Raw genomic sequence first — 18,985 nt, forward strand, 5'->3', positions numbered from 1 at the left:
AACCAAATGCAGAGTTACAAGTTGGGGGACACTTGGCTCAGAAATACTAAAAACGAGAAGGATCTTGGGATTGTTGTAGATTGCAAGCTGAATATGAGCCAACAGTGCGATATGGCTGCAAGAAAGGCAAATGCTATTTTGGGCTGCATTAATAGAAGTATAGCTTCCAAATCACATGAGGTACTGGTTCCCCTCTATTCAGCCCTGGTTAGGCCTCATCTAGAGTATTGCGTCCAGTTCTGGGCACCACAATTCAAGAAGGATGCCGACAAGCTGGAGCATGTTCAGAGGAGGCAATGAGAATGATCAGGGGTCTGGAAACAAAGCCCTGTGAGGAGAGACTGAAAGAACTGGGCATGTTTAGCCTGGAGAAGAGAAGATTGAGGGGAGACATGATAGCACTCTTCAAATACTTGTAAGGTTGTCACACAGAGGGGGGCCAGGATCTCTTCTCAGTCATCCCAAAGAATCGGCTCAAGTTACAGGAAGCCAGATTCTGTCTGGACATCAGGAAAAACTTCCTGACTGTTAGAGCAGTACGACAATGGAACCAATGACCTAGGGAGGTCGTGGGTTCTCCCACACATTCAAGAAGCAGCTGGAGTCTGTCAAGTATACTTTAAGGTGGATTCCTGTACTGAGCAGGGGGTTGGACTTGATGGCCTTATAGGCCCCTTCCAACTCTACTATTCAATGATTCTATTAATTAGTCAACATGGAAATGCAGTTAGGTAAAGTATTTTTGCCTTCTGCCCCTTGCCCAATTCTTTCACCTGTAAACTGGAGATACACACATATCCCACACTGCTATACTCACTGTCTGGGAGGGTGAACCATTCCACCACGTTCCCAAATGGCCCATCCATGCCAACGCCATTTGACTGCACTGCAAACTCGTATCTGGTGAATGGCTTTAGCCCGCTGATGAGGATGTCTTCATCAGAGCTATGGAGGAACAAAACACCCATGAAGAAGAAAATATGATGACATCATCTGCCCCCTGTGCCACCCATCAAAAGACTGGCAACTGTGTGGGGCAGCCATCAAAGCAACAGAGTTGGCAGGTCTTGAGATTTTGTAATGTGTGGCTTGATATTTGGAATTGCCGCCTATCTAACCCTCTTCTACGAGTCAAAGGTGAGTTGGGCCGGATCTACACCAAGCAGGGTATTGCACTATGAAAGCCATATATAAAAGGTAGAAGCCACACCAAGCAGGATATAGCAGTATGAAAGCGGTATATGTCATGTGTCAGTGGGCCCCAACAGTTGTCAGTGCACTTCAATACCGCTATAAAGCAGTCGTGTGGCTCCTGCCTTTTATATACCGCTTTCATACCACTTTCATAGTGCAATATCCTGTTTGGTGTAGATTAAGCCTTGAAATTAGAGTCTCTTCAAGGCTGCTCTACCTGTTTAAGTGCAAAGGTGATAGGCCTGCAGATTAGGAAGGGGCTGTAGCTCAGTGATAGAAGTCCTGCTTTGCACACAGAAAGTCGCAGGTACCATCTCCAACATCTCCAGGTAGGGCAGGAACAATTCCTTTTTGACATCCCTGAGAGCCACTGTTGCTGGTCAGCGCCGGCAATACTGGGCTACTTGGACAAAAGATCTGATTCAACAGAAGGCAGCTTTTGATTTTCCTAAGCTCTCCTCATACAATAGATCAGCACAATGGATGGATCCCTGGCCTTGCTGCTGGAGAAGCCAATGGTGAGCAACAGCAGAGAATGCCAGAGAGCTCTGTCACTAGGAACGGCAGAGGAATTTGTTTGCTTTGTATTTTTATGCAAACCCAATTAAGTCGCACTTCCCAAACCAATATGCAAACTGAAACGCCAGAATCCTACGGTATTCACACTTCCCTGAATTTTGCAATGCAGTTCTCCAATTTAAAAAAAAGGCTACAAAAAGCAATATATTCAGGAAAATTGCTTGCAAAGAATGTGTGTAATAGGCAAAACTTCATAAAATACGTATATTAGGGGAAATGTCCACAAATGCAAATATATTTTCATGCAGAGGGAATTTATTTTTATTTTGCAAACAGACGAGGAAAGAGGATGGAACCAACTGAAGATTGGAAAAAGGAGAATTGGAGAAAAACTAAAATCAACAGATTTGTCCTTCTCTGTCTGTCCTTCAGTAATCACAAGACACTTCCCTTCCTGGTTTACTCAGTAGTGCTTCTCTGGATTCTTAGAATCACATAACAAAAGAAATCCATCAAGAAGAAGAGATGCACATTTGAGAGCAGACATTCACTGAATGCTTTCAAGGAGCCAGCAACCCACTGAGGATTTTTCCTACATGTGGAGAAATAGGAGCAAGTTGTAGGAAGACCACAGGTCAGGGAAGAGTAGCCTGAGGGAGCACAAGAAGATGCTGCATCTCTGTTGGATCCTGATGTCCTGAGTCTAGGATTTCTGAACTGCCTGATGTCCCTAGCATCTGAAGAGGGGCTTGTAAGTCAACACACAATCGCTTACTTGTAACTAATGTTTAAGTAGCTTTCTAGGCAGTCACACATATGGGTTCTGCATCGGTGTGGTGCAACACTGCGGAATGTTCTAGAATAGGGGTGGGAAACCTTTTTTCCACTGAGGACTACACTCCCTTGGGGGTAACATTTCAGGCCACATGCTGGTGGAGGGCAGAGTCACTATGAGTACACCCACACTTTTCTCTCTCTCTCTCTTTCTCTCTCTCTCTCAAATATCACCACCCAACACTTTCACTCTCTCCTTTCTTTCTTAAGAATCTTCAAAGAGAAAGAGTGAACAGTGATGATGACCTTAAGAAAGAAAGGAAGAAAGGACTTTAATTGGTTAGTGATGTTCATTTCTTTCACTGCTGTGTTTTTAATTTGTTTGCTTTTGTGTTACATTTTAATTAAGTTTTTGTTTTTAATCTGGATTTTATTGTTATGCACCTTGAGCGCCATTTTTGGGAAGAAAGGCAGGATATAAATAAAATATATAAATAAGAGTGTCTAGTGGTGTGCAGAGAAAGGCAGAGGTAAACAGCTTGGTGACCTCCAGACTACAATTCTCATCAGCCCCAGCCAGCATGGCCAATAGTCCAGGATTATAGGAATTGTAGCCCAAAACATCTGGAGGGCACCAGGTTGCTTCCCTCTGTTGTGAGGATGACTGAGAATGACTGAGAAAATGTATGTGAAGAACTTTCAACACTCAGAAGCACTATATGTAACTGATGTTTTTACTGTTTATTGTTATTTATCTATGCTGTAAGTACTGTTTGGACTTCAAATGGTAAGGATGGTAAGTGGTTAATTCTGTTGGGAGGGGGAGTGAGTGAATGCTGATTGGCTATTAGATTCAAGTGTTTGAAGGGGAGTGGCGGTTAGAAGTAGTAGAGTGTGGTGTGTGGAGAGTTGACAGAGTGAGGAAGAGACTCCGTTTGTCTGCTGAAGGGGTTCAATCAGAGTAGGATCAACATTTTACTGTTCTGGGAAAAAGGGGAATCAGAGGAGATAGATTTGACTAGTGAATGGAGTAGGCAAGGATACCTGATATATTGTATTATAACAACCAAGTATTGCAACAAATGAAACCACACGATTGATAAACTGCATGAACTTACTTATTGTTAAATAAAAGTTATTTTGTTTCATAAACTGGATTGGGCTCTTAAAAGTACCTGAGGAAAGGTACTGGGAAACATGGTGGCAGTGGTGAAGTAAAAGGATGAACCGAGTGGCACACAGAGTAGTGAGCTGGTTGCTGTGGGGCCAAGAAGAGTCAGTGAAACACAGAACCAGTGAGTACCAATATGCCGACCGGGTCCATGATTGGGATCCTTTAATAGAGAGAGGTAAAAAAGAGCCCCAAAGGGAGCAGTTGTGACTTAGCAATTCCCTACTGCTCCCCACACACTGCTTCTTCCTGGACCTACGAGGCAATTTATTTTATTTATTTATGATTTATTTATTTATTGCATTTCTATATCGCCCACAGCCAAAGCTCTCTGGGTGGTTCACAAAAATTAAAACCATCAAGTACAATTCAAGTACAAAACAAAACCACAATATAAAAGCACAACCAGGATAAAATCAAGCAGCAATGCAGAACTTTAGGCAGATTTAAAATACAGATGTAAACCAGCAAAGTTAAAAGACTAAGATGGCAAACTGTTAAACTACTGGGAAGATAAAAAGGTCGAAAGGAGTATAATGTAGGTGCCAGGTGAACCTCTCTAGGTAAGCCGAGTTGATCTAATAAAAGAGGCTAACTTATTTTGGATCTCTTAGACTAGTGGTTCCCAAAGTGGGTGGTACCTCCCCCTTGGGGGGGGGTTGCATGGGGGGGTGTTAAGAGGCAAGGGGGCGGCAGGGGGGCGCTCGAGGTGGTCTTTTCCGTACCAGGAGTTTTGGTTACAGAAGGAAATTTCTGATCACTATCCTGCGCTATGGAGAGTGGTTCAGAAGCCCCTGGTTGCATTTCCAACATCATATTTGGTGGAACGTGGTTTTAGTGTGGTCTACCTACTTCTCTCCAAGCAAAGAAATCGACCAGATTACTAAACGTGGTGATTTAAGACTCATGTTAAGAGACTTTAAACCAGACATTGGGAAACTGGTATCACATCAAGCCCATCCATCCCATTAAGAATTTACAGAATAGTGAGGTACTCTACCCTAGTTACTAAATGTGGTATCTAATATTCTTGCTAAATGACTATCAGACTTCGAAAAGATGATATCACTGGATCAAGTTCATCAATAATTGAATAAACTAAAAAAATATAATTGGATTTTGAAAAAAACATTCAATTAATTGTTACTGTTTTGAATTTTATTGTTATTATCTTCCTTAGTGAGTCGTTGAAAACCGCTATTCTGAATAATGATTTTTATAGTGTAGGGTAGGGGGCACTGGGCTTGAGTTTGTGGAATCAAGGAGGCGGTTACCTGAAAAAGTTTGGGAACCACTGTCTTAGACTTTCTAATGGGAAGTCCACACAGTTCTGTTCTCAATTCGGCAGGCGTTGTGGTTCTCAGCCAGATGTGCTCTTACCTCGTGTAGTAAGTCACAAGCGAGGCGTTTTTCAGCCCCCAGGGGCTGAATCGCACGGTGTAATTGACAATCTTCACAGTGGTGAAGTCGGGTTTCTTCCACCGCAGCCAAATTGACGTGGAACTGTTGGATTCTACATAGACGTGGGCCGGGGGCAACGGTGGGCCCTTCTGCACCGGGGGGTCTGAGAGGATTGTCAAGGAAACAGGAGAAAAACAGATTCAGAAGCATGGAGGCTGACATAGACCTGGCCATATAGACCATCGAGACCCACCCCCAGCTCAGTGCAGGAATCCAGTTTAAAGCATCCCTGTCCAGTCTGTGGTTGAAGACCTCCAGCAACGGAGAACCCACCACCTCCCTAGGCAGTTTGCTCCATTGACTGGCTGCTCTGACTAGTGAGAAGTTTTCTCTGACATTCAACCAATATCTGCCTGCCTGTAACTTAAGCCCGTTATCTTGTGTCCTAGGCCATGTCTACACCAGCCGCTTATTACAGAATAATATCAAAGTCATCCCTACCGGCCCACTGTGATCTCAGCTCCACCACTCAGTTATCCCGGGATTTTGCTGACTGGTTTTGTCACGTATTTTCCCCAAATTTCACTACAATCCCGAAGTTCGATAGACTCCCTATGCACCCCCATGTGTAGCTGTGCATTTGCGTTCCTCCGCATCTCTGACGAGTCATAATTTTTTTAAAAAAAATCCCCGTAGCTGCGTAATCTGCCTATCTCAGCCCACTTCTCCCGATCCACATACAGAAGTGCTATCATGGGGCACACGGCACTCCTGAAAATGCGGGAAACTTTGCTCACATGTGCTCGCTGATTCCAGAAACAGGAAAAGTTGCAACCACCTCTCCTCCTTTGCAAAAGGGCTGTAGGTGTAGATTAGACCCTAGTCTTGGTTGATAGAGAACTGGTCCTCTTCTGTGTGACAACCCTTTAGATACTTGAAAAGTGCTATCATAGAATCATAGAATCGTAGAGTTGGAAGGGGCCTACAAGGCCATCGAGTCCAACCCCCTGCTCAATGCAGGAATCCACCCTACAGCATCCCTGACAGATGGTTGTCCAGCTGCCTCTTGAAGGCCTCTAGTGTGGGAGAGTCCACAACCTCCCTAGGTAACTGATTCCATTGTCGCACTGCTCTAATAGTCAGGAAGTTTTTCCTGATGCCCAGCTGGAATCTGGCTTATCATATCCTCCCTCTTCTCTTCTCAAGGCTAAACCTACTCAGTTCCTTTCATCTTTCCTTGTAGGCCTAATTTTTAGTCTCCGATCATCTTAATTGCCCTTCTCTGAAATTGTTCCAATTTATCGGAATCTTTCCTACAGTATGGTGTCCAGGACTCTACACACTATTCAAGGCGAGGTCTGACCAGTGCAAATTAGAGTGGAACAATCATTTCCTGTGATGCAACCTAAAATTGGATTTGCCTTTTCTTGCAGCCACAGCGCACTGCGGACCCATATTGAGCTTGCGATCAAATATCTGCACCAACATCTGGAGCAGCACGGAAAGAACAGTAGTAGCCATTAGAGATGAACGCATGGGACCTGCAATGGAAGGCCTATGTCGAGCAGAGGGTTGGACTAGATGATCTCAAAGATCCCTTCCAACTTTATAATTCTATGGAATCTGAAGTGTATCCTTACTCTCAAGCAGCAGAGCAACTTTTCAAGATTTCAAACACCCAGCCATACCTGCTGCCACTATAAGCCTGGATATCTGTCTTGGTGCACTCCAGGTTCCTGGTTTTTATTTTATTTTAGATTTTTAAAAATCATGCTATTATTTTTTTAGCTGAGAGGCTGGCTTGCTGCAAAGTAAAGCCCTGGGCTCCAGCAGCAGCTTTACTTCCAAGAAAACCTCTGATCCCTGCAGGCACTCACGTACACACCCAGCCATGCAGGGCCACGCACCTGCTGCTGTTACAGGCGCTCTCTCCGTTTTGCCCTTCCACACCGCCGCGTAGCCATTTTCATGCTTATTGAACGCCACCACCTTCACCTCGTAGAGCCGCCCAGGAACTGGACAGAGTAAACAGGGGGATAAATGAGCAAGAAAAGAAGAATCTGGCCTAGCAAGGGCAAAAGCAGGGCAAAGATAACCAGTTTCAACAAAGAAGAATGTGAGCTTCTTCATCATAATTAAACATGTGTCCCCAGCTTCCTCTACGGCAGGGGTGTTGAACTTTATTTATTTGTTATACAATATTTATATACCGCTCCCCATTCAGAATTTCGAGCAGTGGACAAATAAAGTAATAGTAAAAACAGAATAAAAACACATTAAAAGTGCATTTTTAAAAGAAACGAAGTGCAAAATAAACCGCGGCTGGTCATTAAGGGAAGGCTTCCTAGTACAACGACATTTTCAGGAGGCGCCGGAAGGAATACAAAGTTGTTGCCTCACTGACCTCCAGAGGCAGGGATTGCATAAGATTGGGGCCACCACACTGAAGGCTCTTCCCCTGGTGGACTCCAAGAGGACGATAGGTCTATGTGGAACTGCCAGGAACATGCCCTCTGATGACCTAAGTGACAGGCCAGGTTGATATGGGAGAAGGCGCTCTCTCAGGGTATCCTGGTCCCAAGTTGTTTAGAGCTTTGTACACTAGTACAAGAACCTTAGACCTGGCCTGGTAGCGAATAGGCAGCCAGTGCAGTTCCCTCAGCAACTTTAGGCCTAGGAGGTACCAAACCTGCTCTCTGGGTAGGGCCGGCCCTACCATTAGCAGAATGAGGCAGTGGTTTCAGGCAACAGTTGCTGGGAGGCAACAGCAAGGTGTTGGAGAAGACAGCTGTGGGCCAGTCTCCCCCTGTGCCCACCTAGCCCATTGCCTTCACATGCAGTGAAGGACACTCTCCCATTGTCAGCGTTGAAGAAACAGTCCATTGGGCTTCTGTACATGGAATGGGGCAGGGTGCCATTTTGTTTTTTTGCCTCAGACAGCAAAACATCTTGGGCTGGCCCTGTCTCCGGGGATCCCAATCCTGCCCTTCGGGGGTTTCCCAAATGGCCGCGCTCCCTTCTCCTGGCACCACCCAGTTTTCCCAACTGCAAATTGTTTAGTGGTTTCCTGTCTTTTGTTTAGTGGGTTCCTGTCTTTTGTTTAGTGGTTTCCTGTCTTTTGTTTAGTGGTTTCCTGTCTTTTGTTTAGTGGGTTCCTGTCTTTTGTTTAGTGGGTTCCTGTCTTTTGTTTAGTGGTTTCCTGTCTTTTATTTAGTGGGTTCCTGTCTTTTGTTTAGTGGGTTCCTGTCTTTTGTTTAGGTGGTTTCCTGTCTTTTGTTTAGTGGTTTCCTGTCTTTTGTTTAGTGGTTTCCTGTCTTTTGTTTAGTGGCTTCCTGTCTTTTGTGCAGTTTTCCCCCTTCCTAGAAGATTGATCTGCCTCCCCTGAGGCTTATTTCCTGGCACTAAGAACTTTTAAGCTAAAATGTGCTGCTCTGTTTGGTATTTTGGGCCCCCTCTTTCACCTTAAGCCCCGCCCACCACAGGAACGCAGCTCCTCAGAACTTCTCCGAAATGGAATTCAGCCCCCAAGCTGAAGGAGGTTCTACTCTCCTGCTCTAGGGAGATAAGGGCCTTGCTGGACAAAACCAAAGGTCTCTCTACCCCAGCATCCTGTTTCTGACAGTGGAGTGGCAGAGGGCTCCTGGAAGGCCACCAAGAGGGAATGAAGGCAGCAGCTCTCTTATCTGCAACACCTGGTATTTAGAGGTATACTGCTTCTGCCTGTGGAGGTTCCATTTAGCTATCGTAGCAAACGCCGATAAATCAGGGCAGGGAACCTATGGCTTTCCAGATGCTGTTGGATTACAACTTCCATCATCCCTGACCACTGGTCCTGTTGGCTGGTGGGAATTGGAGTCCAACACCATCTGGCGGTGTTCCCCTTATTAGGAAGGAGCCATAGCTCAGTGATAGAGTATCTGCTTTGCATGCTGGAAGTCCCAGGTTCAAACCCTGGCGTCTCCAGGAAAGGTGGAAGAGCGCCCACCTGAAACCCTGGGGAGCCGCTGCTGCCAGTCAGTGGCAACAATACTGGGCTCGGCGGACCCATGGTCTGACTCAGTACAAGGCGGCTTCTTATGTTCCCCATCTCTGCTGTAAATAGATATAAAGCCATGTAAGCTAGTGGCTACTGACATACTTTAGTGGTCGTGAGACCCATAATTAATGGGTGGAACTCTAAATCAGTAAGAATTAAAAGCAAGAAGCCAGAGCAATTGCCAGCAAAAAAGCATGCACCTCAAAGATGCAGCTGGACAACTTTAAGGTGGATTCCTGCATTGAGCAGGGGGTTGGACTCAGTGGCCTTATGGGCCCCTTCCTTCTTAACTATGCTACGGTTCTATGAAATCCACCCACTTGCGCCAGCTAAAATCAAGTGCTGGGCAAGTCTGTACTGTGCTCTCCTTAAAACGCCCTGCCAGGCAAATGTCCTTTGGCCTTCCGTAACTACAGGGCGATTGTACATAAGGCTCTACTCCACGCTCCCATTGACCTCCCTTCTCGGAAGGAGGGAACCAGGAGCCGGCCTTTTCAGCGCTTTGGTTACAAGTTGCCAATATATAAACAGGCCAAGCTTTTAAAGAAATCCAATTAAATAATTGCATCAAACGGTTGTCTCATTGCAAGCAGCCCAACACAACCGAAAAGGAGCTTTGTGAGTGTGAATTCTGGCAGTGCCAGCTCCGGCCACCCTTTCGGCTGGGCTGTGGGGCGAGCCAAGCTCTGCACAGACAGCCAAAAGGACTGTTTCCATGCTCGCTCGCTTGCCCGCCCGCCTCTGCCTTCTCTCCTTCCCTGACATTCTTCTTCCTTCTTTGACAGATCTGCTTATTCAAGGGGACGGCTTGAAGAACTCAAAGTTTACAAATAGAAGGAAAATGGGGCCTTTCTCTCTTTGGGCGCCCAGCTCCTTGTTCCTAAATGGCCTCCCCCCTTCCCCCCCCCCTCCCCGCTTCACTGATGAAGGTCTGCTAATTAAGAATGTGCCCGTTCATCGCTGGCTGCGAAGGATCGCCAGCGCCTTTCGCCAACACAATGTGCCCGGCACAAAGCATCTTTCACCAATGCCAACGTTATCACTCCTGCTTGGATTGGATTGCCCGGGGGTGGGGGTGGGATAGCTAATGGTGCCACTCTTCCTTTCCACATGGAGAGGGTAAGGACCAAGAGGTTATTCTGCTCTACAATCCCCATTGGGATCTGGAAGAGAAATAAAATCTAAGCTACGTTTTTTTGCTGGCCCTAAGAACCCCCCAGCAAAATAATAATAATAATAAAAATCCTTCTTGGTCTGCTCTGAAAACAAGTTGGCAGTAGCCTGAACCAGGATGGCCCAGATAGTGAAGTGGGAGGAGGAGGAGGAGGAGGAGGAGGAGGACCAGGGCCTTAAAGGACAAAGGGCCTGTTTGCACATCACGACAGCCCACCGTGGGTTAATTGACCCATGGGGGCTATCACATTGTGCCCAGCACCCAAGGACGCTGTTGTCTAGGTGGCGGCTGGCTTGTGATGGTTTGTTGTGTCATGCGAACCCAGCTGGCAGGAGTTGTTTGAGGGTTAGACAATCCTCTGATAATCCTAAACCAAGCCAAGGGTTATTTGAGGGCTGTCTATCCCTAGGGTGACCATATGGAAAGGAGGACAGGGCTTCTGTACCTTTAACAGTTGTATTGAAAAGGGAATTTCTGCAGGTGTCATTTGTATATATGGAGAACCTGGTGAAATTCCCTCTTCATCACCACAGTTAAAGCTGCCCTCTTTTAAATCTGGTCACTCTAGTATAGCTCCTGCAGCTTTAACTGCTGCGATGAAGAGGGAATTTCACCAGGTTCTCCATACATACAAACGACACCTGCTGAAATTCCCTTTTCTATCCAACTGTTAAAGATACAGAAGCCCTGTCCTCCTTTTCATAGGGTCACCCCATCTATCCCTCAAACGACCCCTGTCGCCTGGGTTCACCCAACAGGGTGCGACAGCTCCTGCGGGTAAATTAAACCATAGTGGGCTGTGTCGTGCGGACTATGTCAGACTCAGAGCCCACCTTTTCTCCTCATGCGGAGCGCTCTCAAGGCATAGCCCCCCAAAATCTTGTGCAGGTAGGCCTCAGACCTGTTCCAGGCAAGGGTGAAGGAAGAAACACTGGCCCTGTTCAGAAGACACCTTAAACTACGGTGGTGAAGGCTTTTTGTTAACGAAGAAGCCTTAACCACCATGGTTTAAGGCAGCGGTTCTCAACCTCTTTTGCTCCATTCCCCCCCCCTTCCACCATTGTTCAGAATATAATTCCCCCCTTCCCAAGATAGTCTAATTCAAAAGGTACATTCCAAATAATACACATATAATATTGTAAATCTTTTATTTTTTTCTATATTAGTCCCATTTGAAGGGGCAACGCAAAGCATGGCTCCTTTTACATTCTCAGCTCCCATGCTTTGCGTTGCCCCTTTAAATGGGAAGCTTGAAACTTCTAGGATTGCGAGGGAGGGAGGGAGGGAAAAGAGAGCAAAGGCCTGGCTTTTGCAGACAACATGACACTTTTCTGGGACATTTTTAATAACATGTGTAGGAAGACATAATCTACAGGACATCATACTTTGCTGAATAGTGGTCCCCCTGGAACCCTAAAATTCCCCCCCCCCGGGGAGGAATTCCCCCCCTGTTGAGAACCCGTGGTTTAAGGTGTCTTCTGAACAGGGCTGCTGTAGGCAAAGTGCCTGATTGCAGGGACTGGGAGGGGAGTCCTGCTGTTGGCCAGATCACCATTTTTCTCTCCTCACAGCTCCCGACTGGCGTTTCTCCCACCTCCAAGGCACACACTTTCCAAACTTTCAGAACCTCCCCATTTCCCCCTGTTCCTCTGGAGCTGCAAAAGGTGCCGAAAAGGGCCATCAAAATGATCAAGGGGCTGGAGTAACTCCCCTGTGAGAGAAGGTTACAACAGCTGGGACTGCTTAGGTTAGAACTAAAGGCAAGCCAGCAGAGACATGAGATTATGCCGGGTGTGGAAAATGTGGATAGGGAGAGACATTTTTCTCCCGTTCTCAATATACTAGAACCCAGTGGGGTCACCCCATGAAGCTGATTGGTGGGAGATTCAGGAGAGATAAAAGGAAGGACTTCTTCACACAGGGCTTAAGCTATGGAACTCACTACCACAAGATGTAGTAATGGCCACTAACTTGGATGGCTTTAAAAGAGGGTTACACAGATTCTTGGAGGATAAGGCTACTGGTCCTGATGTCTACATGCTGAGGAACACAACTAGGAAGGTGCTATTTAAGTAATATCCTACTTATGGGTTGGCCACAAGCTGCTGGTTGGCCACCGTGTGAACAGAATGCTGGACTAGATGGACCCTTGGTGTCTATCTTAGCAGGGCTCTTCTTATGTTCCTATGGCCATGCCTAAAAACCCCACACTCTTAGAAAACTGGACAATTAACATTACTTTGTTGAAATGTTAGGAGGGTTGGGGCACAGTGTAAATACAGTTCTGATCATGACCTCTTGGGAGAGGTTTTCCCCCACAGACAAACTGCCATGCCAGTGCATGGGGACATCTAGAACCAGACACTAACCTAACTGTGTCAATTCATGTTGCTTGATTTTCTTTTTCAGCTTTATCGGCCCAACATCCCAAGGGCCATCACCAGTGCCTTCGGAGGGGGGCTCCTCACTGGTCTCCTCTGTCGCCACTTCTCGGTAGTAGAGTTTGTAGCCTGAAATCTGGGCATGGTTGGCTGGAGGTTGCCAACTCACCAAGAGGGATTCCATTTTTGCTTGGACTCTTAACTCAGTTGGGGCAAACGGAACTAGGGAAAGCGAGAAGAAATGAACGGAACGTCAGATGGGGGCTGCCCCAAGGGTCATGCTTCTCAGATTTTATCTCCAGTTTATCTGCATCTTCCCTTACTTTTTCCCTTTCCTTTCCTCTTCAAATGGGCTCCCTCGCTACAACTCAATTCAAAGTGCTTATCCTTGGCTTGGGACTCCAAAGCTCCTATTCCCATATCCAACTGTTTGTACTCTTGGAGAACATCAGCTTCTCCAAACACCTCCACTGGAACAGAGGTGGACGTCAACTAGAGGCTATGGTGCACCAATTATGGAACGTCCTCCCCAAGAAGATTTGCCCAACTGCCATGTTCTCCTTAAGACCAGGAGTTGACAACCATGGGCCCTCCAGATATTTTGGACTGCAACTCCTGTCACTCCCAGCAGCATGGTCAATGGAAAGGAATTGTGGGAGTCGTAGTCCAAAACATTCATAGGGTGGCCTACCTCTGGTTTAGGTACTAGGCAAAAAACCTTTTTACTCTCTCAAGCATTTTAAGTACGATTCCTTTGGCTTTGTTACTCACTGTTTGTTACTCGCTGCTTCAGCTGCAGGGTAGTAGATACATGTAAATAATAATAATAATAATAATAATAATAATAATAATAATAATAATAATAATCTGATGGTTTTATTCTGGAATTTTAACCTCGTGCTTGTTCTTTTATATTGTCATAAACCACTCTGGAAACAATTTTGTCATTGGGGGGTAAATAAATAAATACAAACTCAGTCTTTCATCCCAACTTATCTCTGGTTTCCTTCTTGGCTATAAGGGCCTCCTGGCTTCCACAAACTTCCTCATCATTGATCCTGACTGCAATTATAGGCCCAGAACTGCTTGTGTCCCACAGAGCCCTGACATGAAGCTCGAAGGAAATAAGCTGAGGTAAAACAAGAAGCAACATACCGTGAGTCTGGTTGTCTCTATCTGGGGTACGATGCTGTGTCCACTCAGAAGAGGCTCCAAAGCCCACGCTGGTGCTTGCCGCAATCCGCACTTTGTAGACTTTATTCGGGTGCAGGGCATAAAGGGTGAGTTGTGTCTCATTGGCGCCGACCTTGGTTGAGGAAATCAGGTCTGTTAAAAAAACAGAGCCCAACACCTTTTACAAACGTCTAGTCCGCGTAATCTATCCAGTGTACCTCGAGGCTGCGGGCAGGAGCGCCCCTAAATTACAACACGGAGTACAGGGAAGCCCTCAGGCTAAGAAGCTGAGAAATGTCATCCATCTTACTGAAACCTTTCAGTGTCCCTCAAAATTTCTCTGACATTTTGGTCGAGCAGGACATGTTGCTCCCCTCAGTTTTGGCTCCATGGTATGTTATGGAACAAACTAGATTTGATGAAGAACTATGTTTGTTTATTCATGTGTCTGCCCAAGCCAAGTATAATATTTATTTATTTAAATATATATCCATCTTTCCTCCAAAAAACTCAAAGTGGCACACGTATTTCTTCCCACCTCCCCCTTAATCCTCACAACAATCCTCTGAGGTAGGCTTGGAGGAGAGAGAGTGACTGGCTCACAGTCACTCAGTGAGCTTCAAGGCTGAGTGTAGATTTGAACCTGGCTCTTCCCAGGCCTAGCCTGACATTTGCATCGACTTAGGAAGAGCTAACAGAACAGAAATAAATAAAGAAGAAGAGTATTAAATAAACACTCCTACACATCGCACGTCATGCCCTAACCTTCCTGTGGCTTCAGGCATTTTCCTCTCATCCTGTTCCAGTATCAAACTGGGCTAGGACTAAAGCCACTGGAGAGACAGACCATATGGACCTAAGGTGAGGAAAGTTCAGCTTCTCCCACATGTGGAGCCCATGTGAGGTTAAATTAGTCTACACCCCCAAATATATATGGCTGGCCCCAGTCACACCCAATTTGGTCCTTAGGCGTTGTGAAAAGGGTTGCCTGGCCTATTGCCACATATCCTGCCACTATGTTAGATTGGGGGCCTTCTCCAGGTGCCTCTGCTTTTGGATGTTGTGGGTAGGAGCGACTGGAGAAAGGGTCTCCTTCGTTGTGGCATTATCTTGAGTATTGCGTCCAGTTCTGGGCACCACACTTCAAGAAGGATGCAAAGAAGCTGGAGCGTGTTCAGAGGAGGACAACCAGGATGATCAGGGGTCTGGAAACAAAGCCCTAGGAAGAGAGACTGAAAGAACTGGGCATATTTAGCCTGGAGAAGAGAAGATTGAGGGGAGACAGGATAGCACTCTTCAACTACTTAAAAGGTTGTCACACAGAGGAGGGCCAGGATCTCTTCTCGATCCTCCCAGAGTGCAGGACACGGAATAACGGGCTCAAGTTAAAGGAAGCCAGATTCCAGCTGGACATCAGGAAAAACTTCCTGACTGTTAGAGCAGTACGACAATGGAACCAGTTACTGAGGGCTCTCCCACAATAGAGGCATTCAAGAGGCAGCTGGACAACCATTTGTCAAGTATGCTTTAGAGTGGATTCCTGCATTGAGCAGGCGGTTGGACTCGATGGCCTTAAGAGGCCCCTTCCAACTCTACTATTCTATGATTCTATGTCTACGGAACGCTCTCCCAGCATCCACTCTTATAGCTTTTTGGCAAAACTTGTTTTTTTATTTTATTTACAATATTTATATACCGCTCCCCATTCAAAATTTCAGAGCGGTGTACAAGATAAAATAAAAACAGAATAAACACTTTAAAATAGATTTTAAAAGAAGCAAAATGTACAGTATTTACTTTAAAAGTGTTTTGTTTTGTTTTTCATGTGGACTTTAATTCAACCATTAACATGTTTTCATTGCTTGGCTGTTTTTAACTGGTTTTGAATTGTTTTTATTTTATTATTTTATCTTTATTGTTTTGTATTTCTAAACGGCAACATTGAAGGTCAGATAACAACAATAACAACAATAACAACAAGAGAGTTTCGACTATTGGGCGGTGTAGAAATGCAATAAATAAATAAATAAATAAATAAATCAGCCACAGAAAGAAAAGAATGAAAACCCTATTCTGAGGAATTTCTCCTGTCTTATCAAAGTTTGATTATCTTTCCTCACAATCCCTCTCGTGTTTTGCTCAAATTTATCTTAGATATCCATTTTGGGGGAAATTAGGTGTTAACTCAGTGGGGCAGTGACTGAGCAAGTGAGAAGGTGCCTCCCCCACACACAACAAGCCCTCCTTACTCTTGAGGAGGCCTGCCCCTCCCTAGAAGCTACAACTTACCTCCAGGGGACACTAACTAGGCATATCTGTACACTCTGATGCTCCTGCCTGCCTATACATACAGGTGTTAACTCCATGCCTCAGGCCTACACCTTCTCAAGACACCTGAACTAGTATCTGTGGTGCCCCTTCGAAACAACACATGCCCACAATTTCCCGTCGCAGCCTACAAAGGCCTTTCTTTTGCAGTAACAGTATTATTATTATTATTATTATTATTTATTTATATAGCACCATCAATGTACATGGTGCAGTAGTCCACCATGCCACATTTTTGTCACCAGAATCGCCTCTTCCTCACCTTCCTTGAGTGGGGCGTAGTCAATTTTGTATTTGGTGATCCTCCCGTTGCTCAGTTCCGGAGGGAGAGGCAGCCAAGTCACCTTGATGTCAGTCGGAGTCGTGCTTGAAAGGGAAAGCTGAGGAGCCGCGCTGGGAACTGGGAGGCAAGTGACAAAACCGGTGATTCTACCTCATCACAAAGGAAATGAGCAAAACACCTCTCATTCAGCCGGAGACAACGCATTTGAACCTGGAGGGTTCATTGACTCGGGGACACACGCGCTGCAATTTCCTCAGTTGGCCTATTTTCTCTGGGAGAAAAATGCTGGCTATTCTCCTTTCACATACAAGCGCTTTTCCGGCCACAATGCCGAGTTTCGTTTCTAAAACCGAGAGGAACCAGAACTCCAACCTGTCTGTGAAGCCAGGCCTTCACAACCTGTGACCCATCAAGCCAAACACAATGGCGTATTTATTTATTTATTTATTTATTTATTTTTGCATTTATATCCTGCCTTTTTTCCTGCAAGGAACCCAAGGCAGTATACATAATCCTCCTCCTCCTCCTCCTCTCCACAGGGCATATCATGTCTCTCACACCCTCCCCTACCACTCCACCATACATACACCCCACCTTGTTTTTGCCTTCCCAAGCAGGCAAACCAAAACCCAAGCCACGTGGAAGCACTGCAACTCGGTGGCAGGCTTTCCACGCAGAAGGTCGCAGGCGTGAACCCCCGCATCTCCACCTAGGGCTGGGAAACCCTGGAGAGAGGCTGCCAGTCAGCGTAGGCAGGACTGAGCTTGATGGACCAATAGCCTGATTCAATATAAGGCAGCTTCTTATGTCCCTAAACCCCAAAGGCCTCACTGGCTTCATTTTTCATGTGATCCTACTTTCTAATCGCAGATATCTGTGAACCACCTGTGTTTGCTTAGGCTTGGAAGAGGCCGAGGCACTTTGCATATTCTCAGGAGAACTTTCTTTGGAATTACTTTGCATGTCCAAGAGATGACGGTGAGCCCTCAAAAAGATGAAGGAGCTTAGCCGTAGTCCAAACTGATTTCAGGGCATTTTCCTGGTATTTGATTATGTGCTTTGTAAGGATATATAAGAATTACATGCTGGGTCAGATCAATGGTTTGCCTAGCTCAGTGTTCTCTTCACTGACAGCGGCCAGCTAGACGGCCCAGGGGAGTTGCCAAGGTGGGAATGATGGCATTATTCCACATCACCCGTTAGCCAGAAGTATAAGGTTGCCAAATATGGAAGTTAAACATCTCACTATTGCACCAAAGAACACATGGAGGTGTCCTGAACATATTTACTTTCTAACAATCTTTTTATTATCTTGCATTACCTTGTTTTTAAAGGGTATTTATGCAACTGGTCAGCGCAACATCCCATGGCAAGGAGTTCCACAGGTTAATTATGAACTGTATGAACAGGAACATCCTTTTATTTGAAACCTCCATTCCACCTGTTCAGCTCTCATCTATCAGCTATCTGGCATCTCTAGGGTTCATGAGAACAATATGTAAACTTTGTTAACTTCGCCTAATTACAAATGCAATTTCAGGGCAGCCGTTCGAGTCACAAGACTTCTTGCTCCTGCACAAGCAGACCCACCCCCATACAATACCCGGGCCAACTCTGTGATTCAGACACCTCCTGTTTCAGGAAGCCATTTGGGAACAGTCCCTTCTGTTCCTGTTCTACGAACCGTCCTCCAGAGTCTGCACATTTATGGAAGAGGAGGTCCGGCTGGCTCCAAGCTGCGAGTATGCCACCACGTAGAAAATGTAGCTGGTGCTGGGCTCCAGGTCTTTGACCTGAAACTCGGTCGTGTCGTTATTCACCGCAAACTGGTACTCCACGTTGTCGGTGCCTAGAGAGGGTACACAACGCTGTCAGACAAAAAAAGGAAGACGGTTTTGTCCTTTCTTCAAACTAGCTTCTTCCAAGAAGCCCGCCAAAGGTCCAACGTATCTTTCACCCTAGATTGCTTTTAACGCCACTTAGCTGCCCTCAATCAGGGTCGTTCCCGGCCTTTTAACACACACCTAGGAGTGAAACGGGATTTCAATTCACAGTTCTCATCATGAGAACGGAACGACAGAGCGGTAAATTCTGCACTAATTATCCTGCAGCTCAAGAGTACAACCTGAAGACTAAAATTGCGGGAAGCAGTTCCAATAGCGTTACAAGGGTGGAACGAGGGTGAGGAATGTCATGCCTGCGCCCCAAATCTGGCCCTCCCATATGGCCCCACCCCACCCCTTCCTCTAGGGTGACCATATGGAAAGGAGGACCGGGCTCCTGCATCTTTAACAGTTGTATAGAAAAGAGAATTTCAGCAGGTGTGGTTAGTATGCATGCAGCACCTGGTGAAACTCCCTCTTTATTATAACCGTTAAAGCTGAAGGAGCTATACAAGAGTGACCAGCTACAAAAGAGGGTCCAGCTACAGGAGGGCTCCTGCAGCTTTAACTGTTGTGACGAAGAGGGAATTTCACCAGGTGCTGCATGCATACAAATGACACCTGCTGAAATTCCCTTTTCTATTCAACTGTTAAAGATACAGGAGCCC

The 18,985-nt window shown here is 45.9% G+C and overlaps 1 protein-coding gene across 2 annotated transcripts in view; it reads right to left on the minus strand.

The window, feature by feature from the left end:
• Positions 1 to 18,985, minus strand: part of IGDCC4 (immunoglobulin superfamily DCC subclass member 4) — a 102,291-nt gene that overhangs the window by 18,753 nt on the left and 64,553 nt on the right. For both annotated transcript variants that reach the window (XM_063142436.1, XM_063142435.1), the window contains exons 8-14: positions 18,119 to 18,283; positions 16,414 to 16,551; positions 13,806 to 13,976; positions 12,639 to 12,872; positions 6,967 to 7,074; positions 5,039 to 5,222; positions 818 to 945 (exon numbers count right to left, since the gene is read on the minus strand). In XM_063142436.1, coding sequence (XP_062998506.1) covers positions 818 to 945; positions 5,039 to 5,222; positions 6,967 to 7,074; positions 12,639 to 12,872; positions 13,806 to 13,976; positions 16,414 to 16,551; positions 18,119 to 18,283 — 1,128 coding nt within the window. The remainder of the gene's footprint in view (positions 1 to 817; positions 946 to 5,038; positions 5,223 to 6,966; positions 7,075 to 12,638; positions 12,873 to 13,805; positions 13,977 to 16,413; positions 16,552 to 18,118; positions 18,284 to 18,985) is intronic.

The sequence above is a fragment of the Elgaria multicarinata genome, chromosome 16 (genome assembly GCF_023053635.1).
Source record: "Elgaria multicarinata webbii isolate HBS135686 ecotype San Diego chromosome 16, rElgMul1.1.pri, whole genome shotgun sequence".
In the NCBI taxonomy this organism is placed as follows: domain Eukaryota; kingdom Metazoa; phylum Chordata; class Lepidosauria; order Squamata; family Anguidae; genus Elgaria; species Elgaria multicarinata.